The sequence below is a fragment of the Boleophthalmus pectinirostris genome, unplaced genomic scaffold (genome assembly GCF_026225935.1).
Source record: "Boleophthalmus pectinirostris isolate CB_2022bp ecotype Guang Dong unplaced genomic scaffold, ASM2622593v1 HiC_scaffold_13, whole genome shotgun sequence".
Taxonomy (NCBI): Eukaryota; Metazoa; Chordata; class Actinopteri; order Gobiiformes; family Gobiidae; genus Boleophthalmus; species Boleophthalmus pectinirostris.
Window position 1 is genome coordinate 24928615 of NW_026571036.1, and position 17665 is coordinate 24946279.

The 17665-nt window shown below is 41.5% G+C and overlaps 1 protein-coding gene across 1 annotated transcript in view; it reads right to left on the bottom strand.

Moving 5' to 3' along the window:
- Window positions 1-17665, bottom strand: part of ppp2r5a (protein phosphatase 2, regulatory subunit B', alpha isoform) — a 42822-nt gene that overhangs the window by 14751 nt on the left and 10406 nt on the right. Inside the window, exons 2-4 of the mRNA XM_020939907.2 lie at window positions 2329-2525; window positions 1395-1496; window positions 1227-1319 (exon numbers count right to left, since the gene is read on the bottom strand). Of these exons, the coding sequence (XP_020795566.1) occupies window positions 1227-1319; window positions 1395-1496; window positions 2329-2525 (392 nt within the window). The remainder of the gene's footprint in view (window positions 1-1226; window positions 1320-1394; window positions 1497-2328; window positions 2526-17665) is intronic.

The window sequence follows — 17665 nt, forward strand, 5'->3', positions numbered from 1 at the left end:
AAGCTACAGTACATTAGGTAGTATTTTGACAATGTGCTATATCAATAACCCATGTGTCAAGCGCAGTAACACCACACCCGTTTCTACACAGGAAGCTGGAGACATGATGCAACAGTGACAGACATGCCATTGTGTAGTACTAATACAAAATACAGACTGTGGTATTGAAAATATGTCCACTGTCACAATGAAAAAAAGTATTCAGCATTCTGTGGCTGGCATGAGGAACTCAGCTGTTCCAGTACAAATCAGGTAAGATAAACCAGTTCCACAGGCACAGATGACAGAGGCAGAATACCAGAGTAAAATATTCAAGTAGAAGTAAAATGTAGTGTCCTAAAATGAAAATAACTACTCAAATAGAATAAAGTGGTGAACATACTACTTTACTGAGAACAGATGTTAAATTTTATTTGTAATTTAAAGCTACAGTATGTAACTTCCTTTACGTCACCTGTGTGATTCCGTGGAAATACAAAGTTAAAACCATACTTCAGGAACATTCTCCATGTTTTATGTTTTATGCCCTTCCATGGAACATTATAGCCAAAGGACCAGCATCGCTATGCAGACAAGCAGGTCAAATAAAAGACACACACAACCAAAATGAAACAAGGTACATACTGTGGCTTTAAACTTAATCTAATGGGACAGACAACACATTTAAATCCCAGTTTGTAATTTGGACAACCTGACTCTGAGTGCCAGCATTGGCCAGACAGAGGAAGAGCAGAAAGCAAAGGTGAGTCTGAACCACAGACTGTATATATAGACAACTAATGCTTTAGCCACTGTGTTCCAAACAGGAAGTTTGCATGTGAGCACATCTGGTTCGTATTAACCCGCTCTATATGATTCTGGTGTTTTTATTTCACTATATTGTCCGTTTAAAAAATCTATTCCTAATAGTATTCCTAATGTGGACCCTGGCATTCGCTCCTGTAACCGCTAAGATTGTGAGCTTCATTTGAGGGGAGCCGAACACTATGGCTGACATCACACTTGTTTATGCCACTTCTTTATGCCACTTCTTTATACAGTCTGTGGTGTGAACCTAATCATTTAATATTTCAACATTAAGAGTAACCACAACTTTTACTCAGCTGCTACTTAAATGTTACTGAGTAAATGTAACCCTCTGTCCTCTTTACAGTTTACAGTTTGTAACCAAGTTAGATTTTAATTGTCCAAACCTCCTGTGTTTGAATGTCTTTTCTAAAATATACCTGTAGAACAAATCTTTGGTCGATGTAGCGCTTGGCAATGCTGGGCTGGAAATCAGGATTCTCCAGGAAACGTAGGAGGAACTCGTACACCAGCTAAGAAGGAAAAACAAATGCCATGTATTACTAGGAGCTCAGATGGTGTGAGCGGGGTCACGGAGCAGTACGTACTTGCATGTGTGGCCAGGACGCCTCCAGGGTGGGCTCGTCCTCCTCAGGGTCAAAATCTGGGTTCTCACTTGGAGGAAGAGTCCGGAAGATGTTGGTGCAGATCTGTGGAGACAAGGACAATAATGAAGACAAAAGATAGCACAGAAGATAAGAGTGACAGTGGCTCAGGGGGTAACCAGGAGGTGAACTCTGAACAGAGGGCTGCACTGTCATCAGATCTAGTTAGATCTGTAGAGCAGTCTGAGGAGAGTAACCGCCATCAGGACAAACGTCCTGCACAAGCTCCATTTCTTAGTTGGTCAAAATCCCAAAATGTTAAGTTAAAAATTTAAAAGAAAAATTGAAAAAGTTACAATTGTGTTCAGTGGGCCAGCCAGTCAGCCATAAGAGCAGTGAAGCACAACCATGGCAACCACGTAAATAAGGCATATTTAATCATCACAGGAACTTACATCACTGTTACATCACTGTTTAATGAGGTAAAAACATAGTTCTGCTTTAACTCCTACTGCTCAAAGATCACTTAATCACTTAACTTAACAGCCATTCCTACAGTTTGCTGTAATGGTCGGCAAAAGAGTTCCTTGATGGCACAAGGTGGAATTTTGAGGTAGCAAAACTTAAAAAAAAAAAAGATGCTGTCCTACTGTGCTCATTGACTAGTCGTAACTACCCCAGCTCACAGCACAGGTGATTGACAGCTGCTTCACCGTGACACTGTCCACACTCATTCTGCCTCTTCCCACTTGCTGGCTATCCCGGCTTTGGGGGCGATCCGTCAGTTTGCGTGTGAGTACATAGGAACAACTTTTCAGTGGCAACCGAAGCCAAAAAGTTGGCCAGCTTAGGACATTATGATAAAAGAGATTTTAAACACACAAAGACGCTCTATACAGACTGACACAGACTGACTATATGACGTCACTGTACTCACCATGTTGATGATCTCGGGGTAGGTGGCCTCCACCAGCACACCCCTGTTGGTGGACACATAGTCCACCAGCTCATTCAGTGCAGCTCTCTTGATTTCTTTGCTCTTCAGATCTGTGACCGAGTCAAAGAAGTCAAACAGGACACAGCACTGCTGGAGCTTCTGCTGGAACAGCTCCTGCTGCTCTGTGCTGGGAGCATCTGCAAACCACAAACAAATGTTCTTTTAATAGACTTTTACATCTGGAAAAATGACACAAGGCCAGGATGAAGGAAAGTGCTTGGTAATTAAAGGACTCGGAGTGAGCAGGCCAGATCACAACTGAGTCTCACCTACTCATCCCGGACTACGTGAGCCCCTCTACTTAACCAGGAGGCTACAGAACCTCTCACACAAGAACAGTTTCTTCCTTCTGCCAATGGACTCATGAACACTCTATAACACCAGCTGATGTTACTTTACACAACTTATTTCAACCATAATTAATCTACTTGCACTAAAAGTTTTGCACTGCACTGCTGTTCTGCCCATACTGTATATTAAGTTGATTTTTTAAATGCATGCCCTTATTTTATTAGATTATAGTTTATATTATTTTTCATAGTTTTATGTTGCACCATAACACTGAAGCAAATTCCTAGATGTGAATGCTCTTCAATGACAACGGCAATAAAACCTTTTCTGATTCTGTAATAAACCCCATTCAAATACAGTCCCTGACAAAAGTCTTGTCGCTTATCCATTTTGTAGAAACAAAAGCTTATAACCTGACTTTAAAATAATCGATTGGTTTTAGAAATGTCTCATATGAAAGCTAAAACCCTCCCAAATTATGCTCAATATATTAAAATAAATTTGCTTCACTGAAGAAAGATTGATCATTTAATGAACACAGAAAGGTCAGATTTTGGCAAGACAAGAGTTTTGTCACCTTGTCATATGATGCACCCAATCCTAGATTACAGCCTCACCTGTGATCAGTTACTGATCAGTCAATTAGTGGGTGTGTATAAAAAGAACCCCAGCACACCAGACCTTCACATCAACTGCAACTTGACCTCTGACAACATGCCTAAGATCCACCCTGAGACCAAAGCGTTAATTATCAAGAGACTGAAGACCAGATCCACTGCTGAGGTGGCTGACACCTTCAATGTGTCTCAGCGTCAAGTACAAAGAATAAGAAAAAGATCTGAAATGACTGGAGATGTTTTTGACAAGCCCAGGTCCGGCAGATGCCACAAGACAACTGCTCGGGAGGACCGTTTGTTGATTCAAAAATCCAAGGCCAGCCCCTTTTCCACTGCAGCAGAGCTCCACCAGGCCTGGTCACCTCAAGTCCCTGTGTCAACCACAACAGTTTGTAGAATTCTGTCTCGAAATGGCCTCCATGGTCGAATCAGTGCACAGAAACCAGCACTAAACAAAAGGCAATTAAAAAAACGTGTGGCATTTGCCAAGGCCCACAGCCTGCTAAAAGGATGGACACTGGAAAAGTGGCAGAAGGTGGATTTCTCAGATGAATCCTTGGTTGAATTACATCACAGCCGCCGCAAATATTGCAGGAGACCTACTGGAGCCCGCATGGATCCAAGATTCACCCAGAAAACAGTTAAGTTTAGTGGCGGAAAAATCATGGTCTGGGGTTACATCCAGTATGGGGGTGTGCGAGACATTTGCAGGGTGGAAGGCAATATCAATAGCCTAAAATATCAAGAAGTATTAGCTACCCCTTACATTTCCAACCATAAAAGGGGTCAAATTTTGCAGCAGGATGGTGCTCCATCGCATACTTCTATCTCTACATCCATGTTTCTCAAGGCGAAGAAGATCAAGGTGCTCCAGGACTGGCCAGCCCAGTCACCAGACATGAACATCATTGAGCATGTCTGGGGTAGAATGAAAGAGGAAGCATGGAAGGCAAAACCAAAGAATCTTGATGAACTCTGGGAGGCATGTAAGACTGCTTTCTTTGCTATTCCTGATGACTTCATCAACAAATTGTATGACTCATTGTCGAACCGCATGGATGCAGTCCTTCAAGCTCATGGAAGTCATACAAGATATTAAATATGGATCTCACAGCACCACTACTTAATTCACTGACGTTATGCAAAATATTTTTGTATTTGAAGTAAATTATTTGTTCAATTTTCTGTAGGCAACAAAACTTTTGTCTTGCCAAAATCTGACCTTTCTGTGTTCATTAAATTATCAATCTTTCTTCAGTGAAGCAAATTTATTTTAGTATACTGAGCATAATTTGGGAGGGTTTTAGGTTTCATATGAGACATTTCTAAAACCAATCGATTCATTTAAAGTCAGGTTATAAGCTTTTGTTTCTACATAATGGATAAGCGACAAGACTTTTGTCAGGGACTGTACAGTGTAACTCTGGTACAGATTAAGAAACGTGGAGAGAAGCAGAACTGAAGAGAGCTTGAGGAAGTGTTTGATCAGGGGAATCATCAGAAAATCCACATATATAAAATAATTACATTAAGTTTTGTGCATTTAAGCAGAGGTTAGACAAAACACAGAGAGGGGCTGTTTATTTCACTCATTCTCAGTAATATTAAACATGAGAAACTTGTGCACGAGCGCGGCCAATTTGTCTGTGCTGCGTCTGCCTTCTCTGTGTTGGGAGGACAACAATGACCTGACCTGAGAGAAAACTTTCCCTTGGATGGAGCACAGAAGCCAGGCTTTGGTTTAATAAAGTGCTGGGACTAAACACAACTTCAACACTTCATGTTTGTGTTTCTCAAAATACTTCCTACATTTTTATGTAACGGGGAGCTCTTGAAAATGAGAGCTTGCTCTCGGACAGTATGAAGAACACAATGCCAGTGCTGTCCTGACCCAGCCCCGTGCACACAGAGGTGAGCAGAGGTTGGATGTTTCGTTTGGACTTTTACTGGCAGAATAACAGTGCCTGATGTGTCTAATGTGTTACATGCCAAATCTGTGTTCTACCTGCCGAAGTGCTCATCCCTTGGCCACTGATCCACGTATCTCTCCCACGCTTCTTTCGCTCTCCCGGGGAGGGCATCTGACTCTCTCGCACGTGCTCATAGCTCCCTCCTTTGACCATTCAGACCCCTGCGTGCACATATCTACTAGTATATGTGTATAAACCGGACCAGTCCCCACACACATCACAGGCAGACTTAAAAATATAGTGATAAAACTCTTGAAACAGCAAGAAAACAATTCGGCTTTACTGCAGAGATGTGCTGCCTAAATATTATGAAATATTATTAAATTAAGAGATGAGTTGTTGTTGTTACTTTTAGTTTTGCAGTCAGGTCTATTGAACTGCACTAAGTGGGGAGTCATATTAGCATAATCATTAGTGCAGACAGCGTGGGCTTAATATTCAACCACAAATAATAATAATATAATAATTATAAAAATTGTCCACTTGACAAATTAATTTCACCTTTGCCTTCTAACAGGACGGCTAAGGGAATTTACTCTCATCTTAATACAAGAATTGCATTTCAGAAGATGGTTATTCTGTCTTTCAGAGTATTGTGCCTGCCACTGCCTCCTTGTCTACACACTATGGAGTAAGAAAGCTGTCAAAAATATTTGTGCGCATAAAATAGAAATCCGTGCGTATTTGGGAAATTCGTGTGTAGCATATATGCTGATGCTTGCCAAAAGAAATGAAGTTTATTGTAGGCTAGGTCAGAAGAAGCAGGTATCGGCTCTGGGAGGTGCGTGACAGAATAATACGGAGTCGAAAATTATGATTTAGTGGCTGGTGCCATGCATTTACAGTGATTATAGTGAATAACAAAAAACAATATTTACAATTCTGCAGATTTGGGAATCAAGCTTGATACCAGTAATATTACGGTACATTTATAAGTTTCCTTATAATGAATGTGTAACCATATAGAAGAATTAACAGTACAGTCCAGTGATTTTTACTCCAACACATTGTCTGAAATAGCAGTACACAGTCACTATCTCGCTTTCCACAGGGTAGTAGTGAGAGTGGAAGTCCAGAATTTTTAACCGAGGGTTTGAATTGTCCTTAAAGGTTGTATAGAGGATTTTCCAAGGAACGAGAAATCCAGCGACTGTTTGTCCTTTTTCAAATGTTGCGCATGCGTGTTTACAGCCAGTGCACTGCACATGACTTGTAAACAACTAACTACAGTGTTGGTTAGGCAAGGCGGAGAAGTGAGCAGCGGGGGGAGCGGGTGCGCGGACATTTCGTGCGCGGACGAAAAGTAAGGAGCAGGGAGAAGAGCGGAGCAGGGAGAGGAGAGAGGAGAGAGGAGAGGGGAGAGGGGAGCGGTGCGCGGAGATTCCGTGCCCGGAGAAGTGAGGAGCAGGGGGAAGAGCGGATCGGGCAGCTTGGGAGAGGAGCAGGAAAGGGGTGCAGAGAAGGTTGCGCGGAGATTCAGTGCGAATGAACTAGCTACAACACGCAGCAGCAAGCGGACTCTTTCTTTGCATTGAAAATTACGTTTTCAGACATAGGATATCGCTTTCGTGTCCTGAAAAACGTTTGACTAGCTCTTGGAAATAAAGTACGTTTTCATAATAAGCAGAAGTGACCTGTCCAGGAGTAATTTGGAGACCAATGAGTCAGTCTTTAGACCCTGCGTCTGCTTCAGTTGCGCCATCGCTGGAATGAATCTTCAAGAATCACCTTAGTTTGGCTTCGCTGCTTTTCCCCTTGTCTTCTTCTTTCAGCAATCTCAAAAACGGACTTTCTTTTGCGGCTAACTGCTCCTGGATTCTTGTGTGCCATTGCAACAAACTTTGTGCTAACTGCGAGGAAGATATAGGTCAAAAAAAGCAGCTAAGAACTGTTGCGTTGGTGGAGTAAACAGCGTCTGTGCGGCTTGCGTCTGTGGACTGCGTGACAGGCGTATGTAAACCACGTACCGGCGGCACGCACGCAAGTCAGTTACGCTAGAAACGTAGGGAGATTGATTGACAGCCTGTCAGCTAACAGATAACGAGGCAGTGTCGTTATCTATTGGCGAATGTTTAGCTGGCCCCACCATGTCCAGAGTTGATGAATTTTTATTCTCTTTTTTTGGTCATCATAATTACAAGGCTACTGCATCTCTATAATGCTATCATTGACAATTTGAAACCAAAAAAAATCCTCCATACAACCTTTAAGCGCGAAACAGTAGTGGGAGCGAGTAGTGGATAGAAACAGGGTGGGGAGCGACTGGCTGTACAGCCTCCTACCAGACCGCAGAAGGGATGATGGTAGTGATGGTAACGGTGATATGGTTCACGTAGGTTCATGGGCTGTTCTAGCTCGCCATCGAAGGAGGGTTTTGCACCCAATGGGGCACACCTGGCCTGTATGGTACAGACAGGACCGTAAGTAATAGAATGACCCAATTAGCTAGCTATACACATTTCAATGAATCAATCAATAAATAAATCTCAGTCTCAGTGTATACACATTTACAGAGCGCACATTCCATAATATTTTCTCTATAAAAGTGCTTTTCATAGACATAATAAACAACCAACACTAACAAATTGCACTTGAATAGTGATCAAAGATCTTAAAAAAATGACTTTTAAATGCATCCGTTAAGCAACATCGGTGGAACAATGGCCTGCAATTAGCGACACTTGCATATGAATGAAATCGGCAGGTGAAAACAAGTGCAAGATGCTAGCGGCATAAGTTGCTAATGCTAACAACTCGGTAAACAACAGACTCACCAATCCCACTGCGAAATAGTTGCGCGGCTAGAACACTTCTTCTGCGGTGATATGAGACCTCTAAAACGTAAGTTACAATTTAGTTTAGAGCAGATACATCAAAGACGAGTAAGAGTTTACTTTGCGTGGCTAACCTGTACAGCAGTCCTGTGGCTCCTCTCCCCAACTCCTGAATGAGGGAGAGCAGGCAACAGGAGGCTTGTATCGGGCTCTGCGAGAAACCTGATTGGCGGATTGCGGCACGTGACTATACGTGAGTTTACGTACAGGTAGATATAATAAAATAAATATTTTATCTGACGCGGTTAGGCACATTTTTAGACCTGGGTTACACGTGCATATTTGGCTGTAGTTGTGCATAAAATAAATATTTGTAAACTCTCAAATGAGTCCAGTCGTACATAAAAAATATTGTGTGTATTTTATCCATCAGAATACGAATTGAAAAATTACAACGTCATGAATTACAATCACGAAATGAAAATGTACAATTACGCTTTCATCAGTACGAATACGAATTCACAGACGGAACTTTACTGTCAAAAATACGTCATCACTTTACAGACATTATTCATCGAGCAGAAGAAACATCGATCAAGATCAAGACTGCACATGCTCAAGTTTGTAGCAGAGGGTAAAAACAGAGTAATAGCACAAGAAGCTACAACAGCGACCAACAAGTGGGTTAATTCAAATCTATTGTAAAAATGTCTTGAATTCAGGAACCGAACGCTGCTGTGTAATATTGTGTAGAAATACCTTCTTTGAACGGGAAATTGCACCTATATGTTAGATAACATAGTGGTAGCCAGTTGGCTAACATCAGCCGTAACGTTATTCCAGGGCTAATTAGCAAATATCAGGTTCTCTGTATGTTTAGATTAAAACATTCACGGCTACAGCCACAGCGAGCATCAGTCAGTCTTAACCTTCATCTCAGCTGCATTTCTCACATGAAATGTGACCAAAAGTTCCTCGGGATGCTGAAATGTCCCAGTGTACACCAAGCACTACCAAACTGTCCTGGTTACAGACGTCACAGCCAATGAAATGTTACACATTACAGTTTAATGCAGCTTCCAGCATCAATTAATGTTCCTGTTTACAGGCAACACCTTGGTATGTATACAGTATTTACCGGTAAGTATAACGTCACCTTGATGTGGATGGATTTGCTAATTATAACCCATTATAACTCATGTATAACCCATTGTCTGAAATGCAGCTGAAGTGAAGACTGACTGACTGCTCGCTGTGGCTGTAGCTGTGAATGTTTTAATCTAAACATACAGAGAACCTGATATTTGCAAATTAGCCCTGGGATAACGTTACGGCTGATGTTCGCCAACTGGCTACCACTATGTTATCTAAGATATAGGTGCAATTTCCCGTTCAAAGGAGGTGTTTCTACACAATATTATACAGCAGCGTTCGTTCCCGAATTCAATGTGGCAAGACAAGACATTTTTACAATAGATTTTAATTAACCCACTTGTTGGTCGCTGTTGTAGCTTCTTGTGCTATTACTCTGTTTTTACCCTCTGCTACAAACTTGAGCATGCACAGTCTTGATCTTGATCGATGTTTCTTCTGCTCGATGAATAATGTCTGTAAAGTGATGACGTATTTTTGACAGTAAAGTTCCGTCTGTGAATTCGTATTCGTACTGATGAAAGCATAATCGTAAATTTTCATTTTGTGATTGTAATTCTTGACGTCGTAACTTTTCAATTCGTATTCTGTTGGATAAAATACACACAATATATTTTATGTACGACTGGACTCATTTAAGAGTTTACAAATATTTATTTTATGCGCAACTACAGCCAAATATGCACGAATTTCTGTTCTATGCGCACAAATATTTTTGACAGCTTTCTTACTCCATAACGCACGCACACACGCACACACGCACACACGCACACACGCTCACACGCTCACACGCTCACACACGCACACACACACACACAACAGTGATGTGTAATGATGAGACATTGACTTTTGTTACATAACATAGTAGAGTACAGTAGACATCCACACAGCCAAAATATTCACAATCAATCTGACACAGAGTGGAAATGTCCCTGTGTGCTGCCAGCTGACAAGAGCCTTATGTAAGTGCTCAGGTCAGACAGGGACTGACCAAGGAGAGGGTCAGAGAAACCGGACTCAAAGACAGTATGTCTCCTCTGCTGGTGCAGTGAGGAACATGGACATCCAATGTAGGGCCTAATCATTTGGAAAAAAATGTCTAGTTGTAGTTTTTCTGATTAGAGCGATTAGAGAGCTCTTATATGTGGCCAATATTTGCACTTTTTTGTGTATCAGTTGTTAGGCTTAAATCTCTTGCTAAAACAAAATATTGGCCTGTGTTAACCTGTTGATAAAAAAAATACAAGTATTTTTAAGACTTAGACTAATGTGAATAGATAATTTAACACACCACGGCTACACAGTTCTTCTACAGGTTTGTAGTAAAAAAGAAATGGTGTCTTTGTAGCAAATGAATGTGTATAATATAATGTAATGTAATGTTATTTATATATATATATATATATATATATTATATATATATATATATATATATATATATATATATATATATATATATATATATATAGATCTAAACTACAGGCTTTAGCAGTTTTTATGCAAAAAGTTGCTTGTAGGGGAAATTATGGTATAGCGCAAAAAAAAACAAAAGAAAAAAAAAACAGCCTCTGCGATTAGCTAATTACGTCCATTAAAATTGCAATTACAATTAATCTTGCAGCTGTAATTCAAGTGACTATTTGAAGGGTAGCAATTAGCCAATTACAAAGGCTGCTGTTATGATATCCACTAGGCTGTTGAAAATGTGCACGTGGACTGAATCTTGACTCACTAAGGTTTGTTTTAAAATTTGTAATTTCATCTTTATCCAAAACAGAACAAGCTGTGGTGTTTATAATTTGTAGGTTTAGTTTGAAGGACCATTGTATTTTCCATAGACACTGGAGATGCTTTACTGTCGATTTAATTTCTTTAAATTAAAAAAAAAGTCCAATTGTTTAGATAATTTTGATTTCATCCAGTTACAACAAGCAGTTATCACAACAATTTACAAGTAAACATCCAAACATGGAGGGAGAAGGGAGAAGTGGGAGGAGTCCAGTCCTAACCCTCATTTACAGTTTTCAGTTACATATGGGCCTGGTAAACACAGCTCTGCAATATCAGTCAGACACAACAAAAATATTGTTTTTTTCTTTATTTGAATACATCATGGCCAAAACGTTGCTTCTTCCATGAAATATAGCTAAGAAATAGATTTGATAAGACTTTATAAACCACTCTATAGGATTTTTTCAGCTACACTGTTCAATAACTTAATGCCACTAAGTCAGTTTGAGAACCATTTATGAAGATGATAAGAAAGTCATTTATTTATGGCTTTGTACAGTGCTTTGGATTTTTTTAAATGTGCCATGAATCTGTAGGAACAGAGCATTTGTATGTGGATTATTTACTGTTAGGACACTTTTCTGAACAGTTACCGACTGGAGATTCATGTTACCTCACACATCCACACAGAAAGGCACGATTAATGAGCAGAAGTTTGTAAGACCTTTTGATTTACTGCCTAGTTTTGCTGATGTAATTTAGTCTACATTCATTCTAAATAATAGTTTTTGTTAAATCCACACACCATAAATTTAGTTTGATAAATTCAAAGAGAAATTCTCTAACTGTTATTAGGCCCGAGCGCCAGAGGCTGGTGAAGGGCGATGCTCCCAGTGGCCGAAAAATGAAATAGCGTGACGTGACTCGCCCGTAGTGACCAGGGATCCTCGCCATGACGTAGCAATGCGCCAGAGGTTTCCGAAAATGTATAGTTTGTCGGCCCAAAAAAAGCGGAACATTGTTCTCGTATCATATCAGAATATTATTTTTTTCCTAACCAACTCACCCATTTTTCACCCACTGCATAATGTCAAAAACTCCTGGAAATTTTGCCATCTGGTAAAACCTTCCGCGTCTTTAAGTTTTGGCCATTTCCATTTTCCAAAAATAAATAAAATGGCTCGTCAGCGCCCCCAAATGACTCAAAAATGCATTAGGGAATACGAATGAGGGCAAAAAAAATTGCACATACAGTCATGAAATTTGACACAGAAGTCGATCATGTCAAGACAAGGAAAAAATATTATTACACCAGCACCGTGCGCTCCACTAGGGGGCAGCAATATTGGATTAAAATTTGCTAAGCTTTTACAAACTCTTCCAAGGGCGTTCACCCGAACCAGCTCAAATTTGGTCCACATTATCTCAAGACGTAGAACATCAAAAGTTATCCACATTTTTCACACACGTGCAAAATGTACACAATTTTGAAGATTTTCTAATTGCTCCCATTTGCTCAAAAGAACTCAGATTTCAATGAAATTTGAAACAGTTGTTAAACTCTCTGCCCTTAAGCTACTTAATGTGAAAATTATAAATTTGGCACATTAGCGCCCCCTATAGATTGTAACAACATTTAATATGGGAGAAAATCTGTTGTTCCCAAATAGTTGTTCAAAAATTTCTGAAATTTTGCACAAAATTCCATTTTGGCATCCTGATCTAAAAGTCAGTGACAGTGTCAGCTTGTTTAAAGCACTGCAAGTCCGCAAGTAGCTGTGGGAGCAACAATCATGAAAAAGGCCTCAGAGTCATGACAGTAGGGGTGAGCCATTTGGGAAAAATATCTAATTGTGATTAATGTGATTAATGTTATAAGGTTCAGTTTAAAGCTCACTTTTTAAACATGCTCAGAAGAACTGACAAACTAATCCAAGGACCACATTTGAGTGTGTATAGTTCTAAACTATGTTTGTAAATTCTCTCAGTCATCCAGGTAGAATCCATGGCAAAGGAGAAATTCAATTTGTCCACTGGACAAAAGTTTATTTTGGTCAAACACCTTTCACAGCTCATTCAAGCTGCTTCTTCAGTTCTGGTCAGACGCTGGTGGACATTGCCTTATATCTGCCTGCAGGGAGGAGCTAACTACACTGAAACTACTCTGAAACTAACACCCTACTTGTTTCCAGTTTGTCATTAGCTAGGCCTATTGAAATGCAATAAGTATGCCTGAGTCATATTAGCAGAATCATTCAGGCCCCTGATGGGTGCTTTTCACACCTCTGAACCTGACCTGACCTATTGTTCTGTATTGTTTTGTTTTAGGATGTTTGAGGATGGAGCTGTAAATGGAAGACAGATGATGTCTGTGGCCTCCATTTCTGTTCAAAGATGGATTATCTTTTCCTCACAAAAATAGCCCATTTAACTCCTTCTCAAACCAATTCTTTTCTCTGAAGATGCATGTACTGTAGATAGTGGAATTCCACAGTCACTATGTTCACATGCACAGATGGAAACTGGATAACTGGCTTAGTCCAATTTAAACCAATTTATGAAACTGCGATTGGGGAGTCATGGTTAGAATCTCAAAAGAACCCAATAACACATGTGGAGAGGCAGGTACATACTCTGATACCCAATGCATGTCACAACACAGTACAATTTACATTAGGAGCAAATTTTAAAAAAAAGGTGTTCAACTGCACAAGGTAAGAAACAGCCAGAGAAATATGAGATGCATTTGGACAGAGCAAAAAGAGGAACCAACATTATTACTCAAGTAGGAGTACTATTAGTGTTACTAAAATATTACTCAAGTAAATGTAACTGAGTAAATGCAACTCAATGCTACCCACCTTTGACTACTGCTGACCTTCTGTGTGTTTTATACAATCCAGGAGCCACCTGCTTTAGTCTAACACATGCCCTTTGGTCCCATCAACACTTCGGAGAAACTCAAGCACAAACAGGCCATAATAAAGCAGAGGATGAGGGGCAGGTGACCTCTACACGTCCAGAGCCATCACTCAACTTTCACAATCTGTACACACTGCTCCTCAAGCTAAATATACACTTTTAAGGTGTGTTTGTCCCTCTTCACAAGTAGGAGTGAACTATAAAGTAGTCAAAAATGAAACACCACCTTAAATGATACATATTGTGTAAATTTGACTTATTTCATCTTGTAACAATGAGAGAATATTTCCCCTCATTAAAAACATATCTGGAGTATTTTGTCTCTGAGTCACACAGAACACTTTATTTCAAATTCCGTGGCTTGTGACATCACAGAGAACTCGTACAGTTTCATCACTACACTAGTTTTAAGCACATAATGCCGTCAAATAGCGTTCACTACTGCTAAGATGTTATTATTTTAACCTCCAAATCACAAAAGGCCAAAGCAATGATACTCAAGAGCATGTTTAAAGGTCAATAACAATAAAACCCATGTTTTCACTGTCTCCAGTTCAGTGAGTACAAACTAATTCTACTCACTGTCCTGAGGAGGCACAGACAGTATGCGTTGTCTTGTTGTAAGGGGCAGGTGTGAATCAGTACCGCAGTTTTACCGCTGCACTGTACCCTGCTGCCACTCTCTCAGGCGCTCAGGGTGTGAATCAACATACATTTATGTATTTAAATTTTTTTCACTCAATGTTGCATTTTCAAAAGTCCAAAATATAACAAAACTGACCTACAGGTGTCATGGATTAGAACTATGTAGCAGACACAAGCACAATATGTCTGCTTTAAAGTATTCTGTAAACACATACTTTACCTAAAGAGGCAGAGCACACCTTTAAGTAAGGCTGAGCAATATGAAAAAAAAATTAAAAAATCTTTTGTTTCAGCATATACTGATCAATCACCATTTACATATTTCTTACATACAGTCGTGACGCGTGAGCACCTGCAGTACAGTACTTTTTAGTACCAGTACTTACCTGACCTTTTTAGTCGGTTCCTACATGGAACTGATTTTCTGTACACAGTCCTTCCCACGCAGCCTATAGACCTATCGTCTAACTCCAGTTCTATGGTGTACTAGCACTAAAATATTTGAAATGCGATGTGCATGTAAAAGTCGGTTTCTTAACCTGTCCCAGGGAAGGGCTTAGACAAGCTACAAGAAAGTAAATCATAAACTAGTGTAACTCCGTTACATATTTGGTACAGTACTGCATTACATAATGTTACACAGCAAAATTCAATAGTTCTTACAATTTCAAAGTAACTTGCTCATTGGTTCCAGTTAAGGACAGAGAGGGAATCCCTTAAAATTTGCCCAACATGCATCTGACACAAGGTGCTGTAAATTAGTGCATGTTTGGAGAATAGAATAGAATAGAAAGCCTTTATTGTAATTATATTAAGAGTATAATGAAATTCAGAGCTGCTCCGTCAAAGTGCAAAAATTAATTAGTTTTATTTATTAATTAACAGTTCTCATGAAGTATGTTGACAGCTTTGGGGAAGAAGCTGTCCCTGAGTCTGTTGGTCCTCACTGGAATTGACCTGAATCTCCTGCCAGAAGGCAATAGGTTGAACAGGTGGAATCCAGAGTGTGTATTGTCCTTAATGATTTTCCTCGCTTTGCTGAGACAGCGGGAGTTGTATAATGTTTTTAAGGAAGGCAGAGGGCAGCCAATAATGTTCTGTGCAGTGTTGGTCACCCTCTGCAGACACTTCCTGTCAGCCTCTGTGCAGCTAGAGTGCAACACTGTCAGCAGGTGACCAATGGTGGAATGATAGAAGGTCACCAGCAGCTTGTGTTTAGTTGCTCCTTCCTGAGCACCCTCAGGAAGTGTAGCCGCTGCTGGGCCTTTTTGACAAGTGCTGAGGTGTTGACTGACCAGGAGAGATCCACAGAGATATGAACTCCAAGGAATTTGAAGATCTCCACTCACTCCACACTTTGGCCATTGATGTACCGGGGGGCAGGAGTGGCTCTGTTCCGTCGAAAGTCCAGGATGAGTTCTTTAGTCTTGGTGATGTTCAGTGCCAAGTTGTTTCAGGACCTTATCTCATAGGGGGTGCCTCATTCCCCTCTGTTATCAGCCCCAACAATGCCGAGTCATCAGCAAATTTGACAATGATGTTCTGTGGGTGGGACGCAGTCGTGAGTGTAGAGCGAGTAGAGGAGTGGGCTCAGCACACAGCCTTGGGGGAGGCCGGTGCAGAGAGTGCAGGTGCACGATAGGACCCAGTTTCACCTTCTGTGGACGATTGACCAGAAAGTCCTTAATCCAGGAGCAGGTGGATGGTGGGAGCCCCAGGTTGGCTAACTTGGGGATCAGGATGTCTGGTATAATTGTGTTGAAACTTGAGCTGTAGTCAATGAAGAGCATCTTGACATAGCTCTCCTGTTTCTCCAAATGGTTCAGCGCAGAGTAGAGAGCGATGGCTATTGCATCTTCCGTGGATCCGTTTGACCGGTATGCAAACTGATGCGGGTCTAGAGTGTGTGTGGGTGTGTGTGTGTGTGTGGGGGCGGGGCAGGCTTTGATGTGCCTCAGAACCTGTTTCTCGAAGTACTTGGTGATAACTGGGGTAAGTGCTATGGGGCGGAATTCATTAAGGTTTGTTGTGGATGCCTTTTTTGGGACCGGGATGATAATAGCAGATTTTAAGAATGCTGGAATGACTGTTTGTGTCAGTGTCAGGTTAAAAATGTCAGTTAAGACCTGTGCTAGCAGCACATGCCTTCAGCACTTTCCCTGGTACTCTGTCTGGGCCTGTAGCCTTCCTGGGGTTAACAGTAGGGGCACCCGCCTCAAATCCTCCACCTCAACGGTGAGTGGGGGGGATGTTGGTGATTCATTGTAGTGCGGGTTGGAGTGGTGTGACTGAGTGCTGTGCCTGGGATTCAAAGCGGGCAAAGAAGCTGTTTAGTTCCTCTGCCAGTGCCACATCTGAATCCCCTGATGTCACAGCTCAGAGGGTGTGTTCCAACTACAGGGAAATCACACTTCCCAGCCTTCCCAGTAAGGTCTATTCCAGAGTACTGGAGAGGAGAATCTGGCCGATAGTCGAACCTCGGATCCAAGAGGAACCGTGTGGTTTTCGTCCTGGCCGTGGAACACTGGACCAGCTCTACACTCTAGATCAGGTGGTCGAGGGTTCATGGGAGTTTGCCCAACCAGTCCACATGTGCTTTGTGGATCTGGAGAAGGCATTCGACCGTGTCCCTCGTGGTGTCCTGTGGGGGGTGCTCTGGGAGTATGGGGTCCGGGGCCCTTTACTAAGGGCTGTCTGGTCCCTGTATGACCAGAGGAGGAGCTGTGTTCGCATTGCCGACAGTAAGTCAGACCTGTTCCCGGTGCATGTTGGACTCCTCCAGGGCTGCCCTTTGTCACCGGATCTGTTCATTGTTTTTATGGACAGAATTTCTAGGCGCAGTCAGGGGGCAGAGGGGGTCCGGTTTGGAGACCACAGGATCATCTCTGCTGTTTGCAGATGATGTTGTCCTGTTGGCTTCCTCGAACCAGGACCTGCAGCACTGGGGCAGTTTGCAGCCGAGTGTGAAGCGGCTGGGATGAAGATCAGCTCTTCTAAATCTGAGGCCATGGTTCTCGACCGGAAAAAGGTCTTGCCCTCTCCGGGTGGGTGGAGAGTCCTTGCCTCAAGTGGAGAAGTTCAAGTATCTCGGGGTCTTGTTCTTGAGTGAGGGGAGGATGGAGCGTGAGATTGAGAGGCGGATCGGTGCTGCGTCGGCAGTGATGCGGTCGCTGTA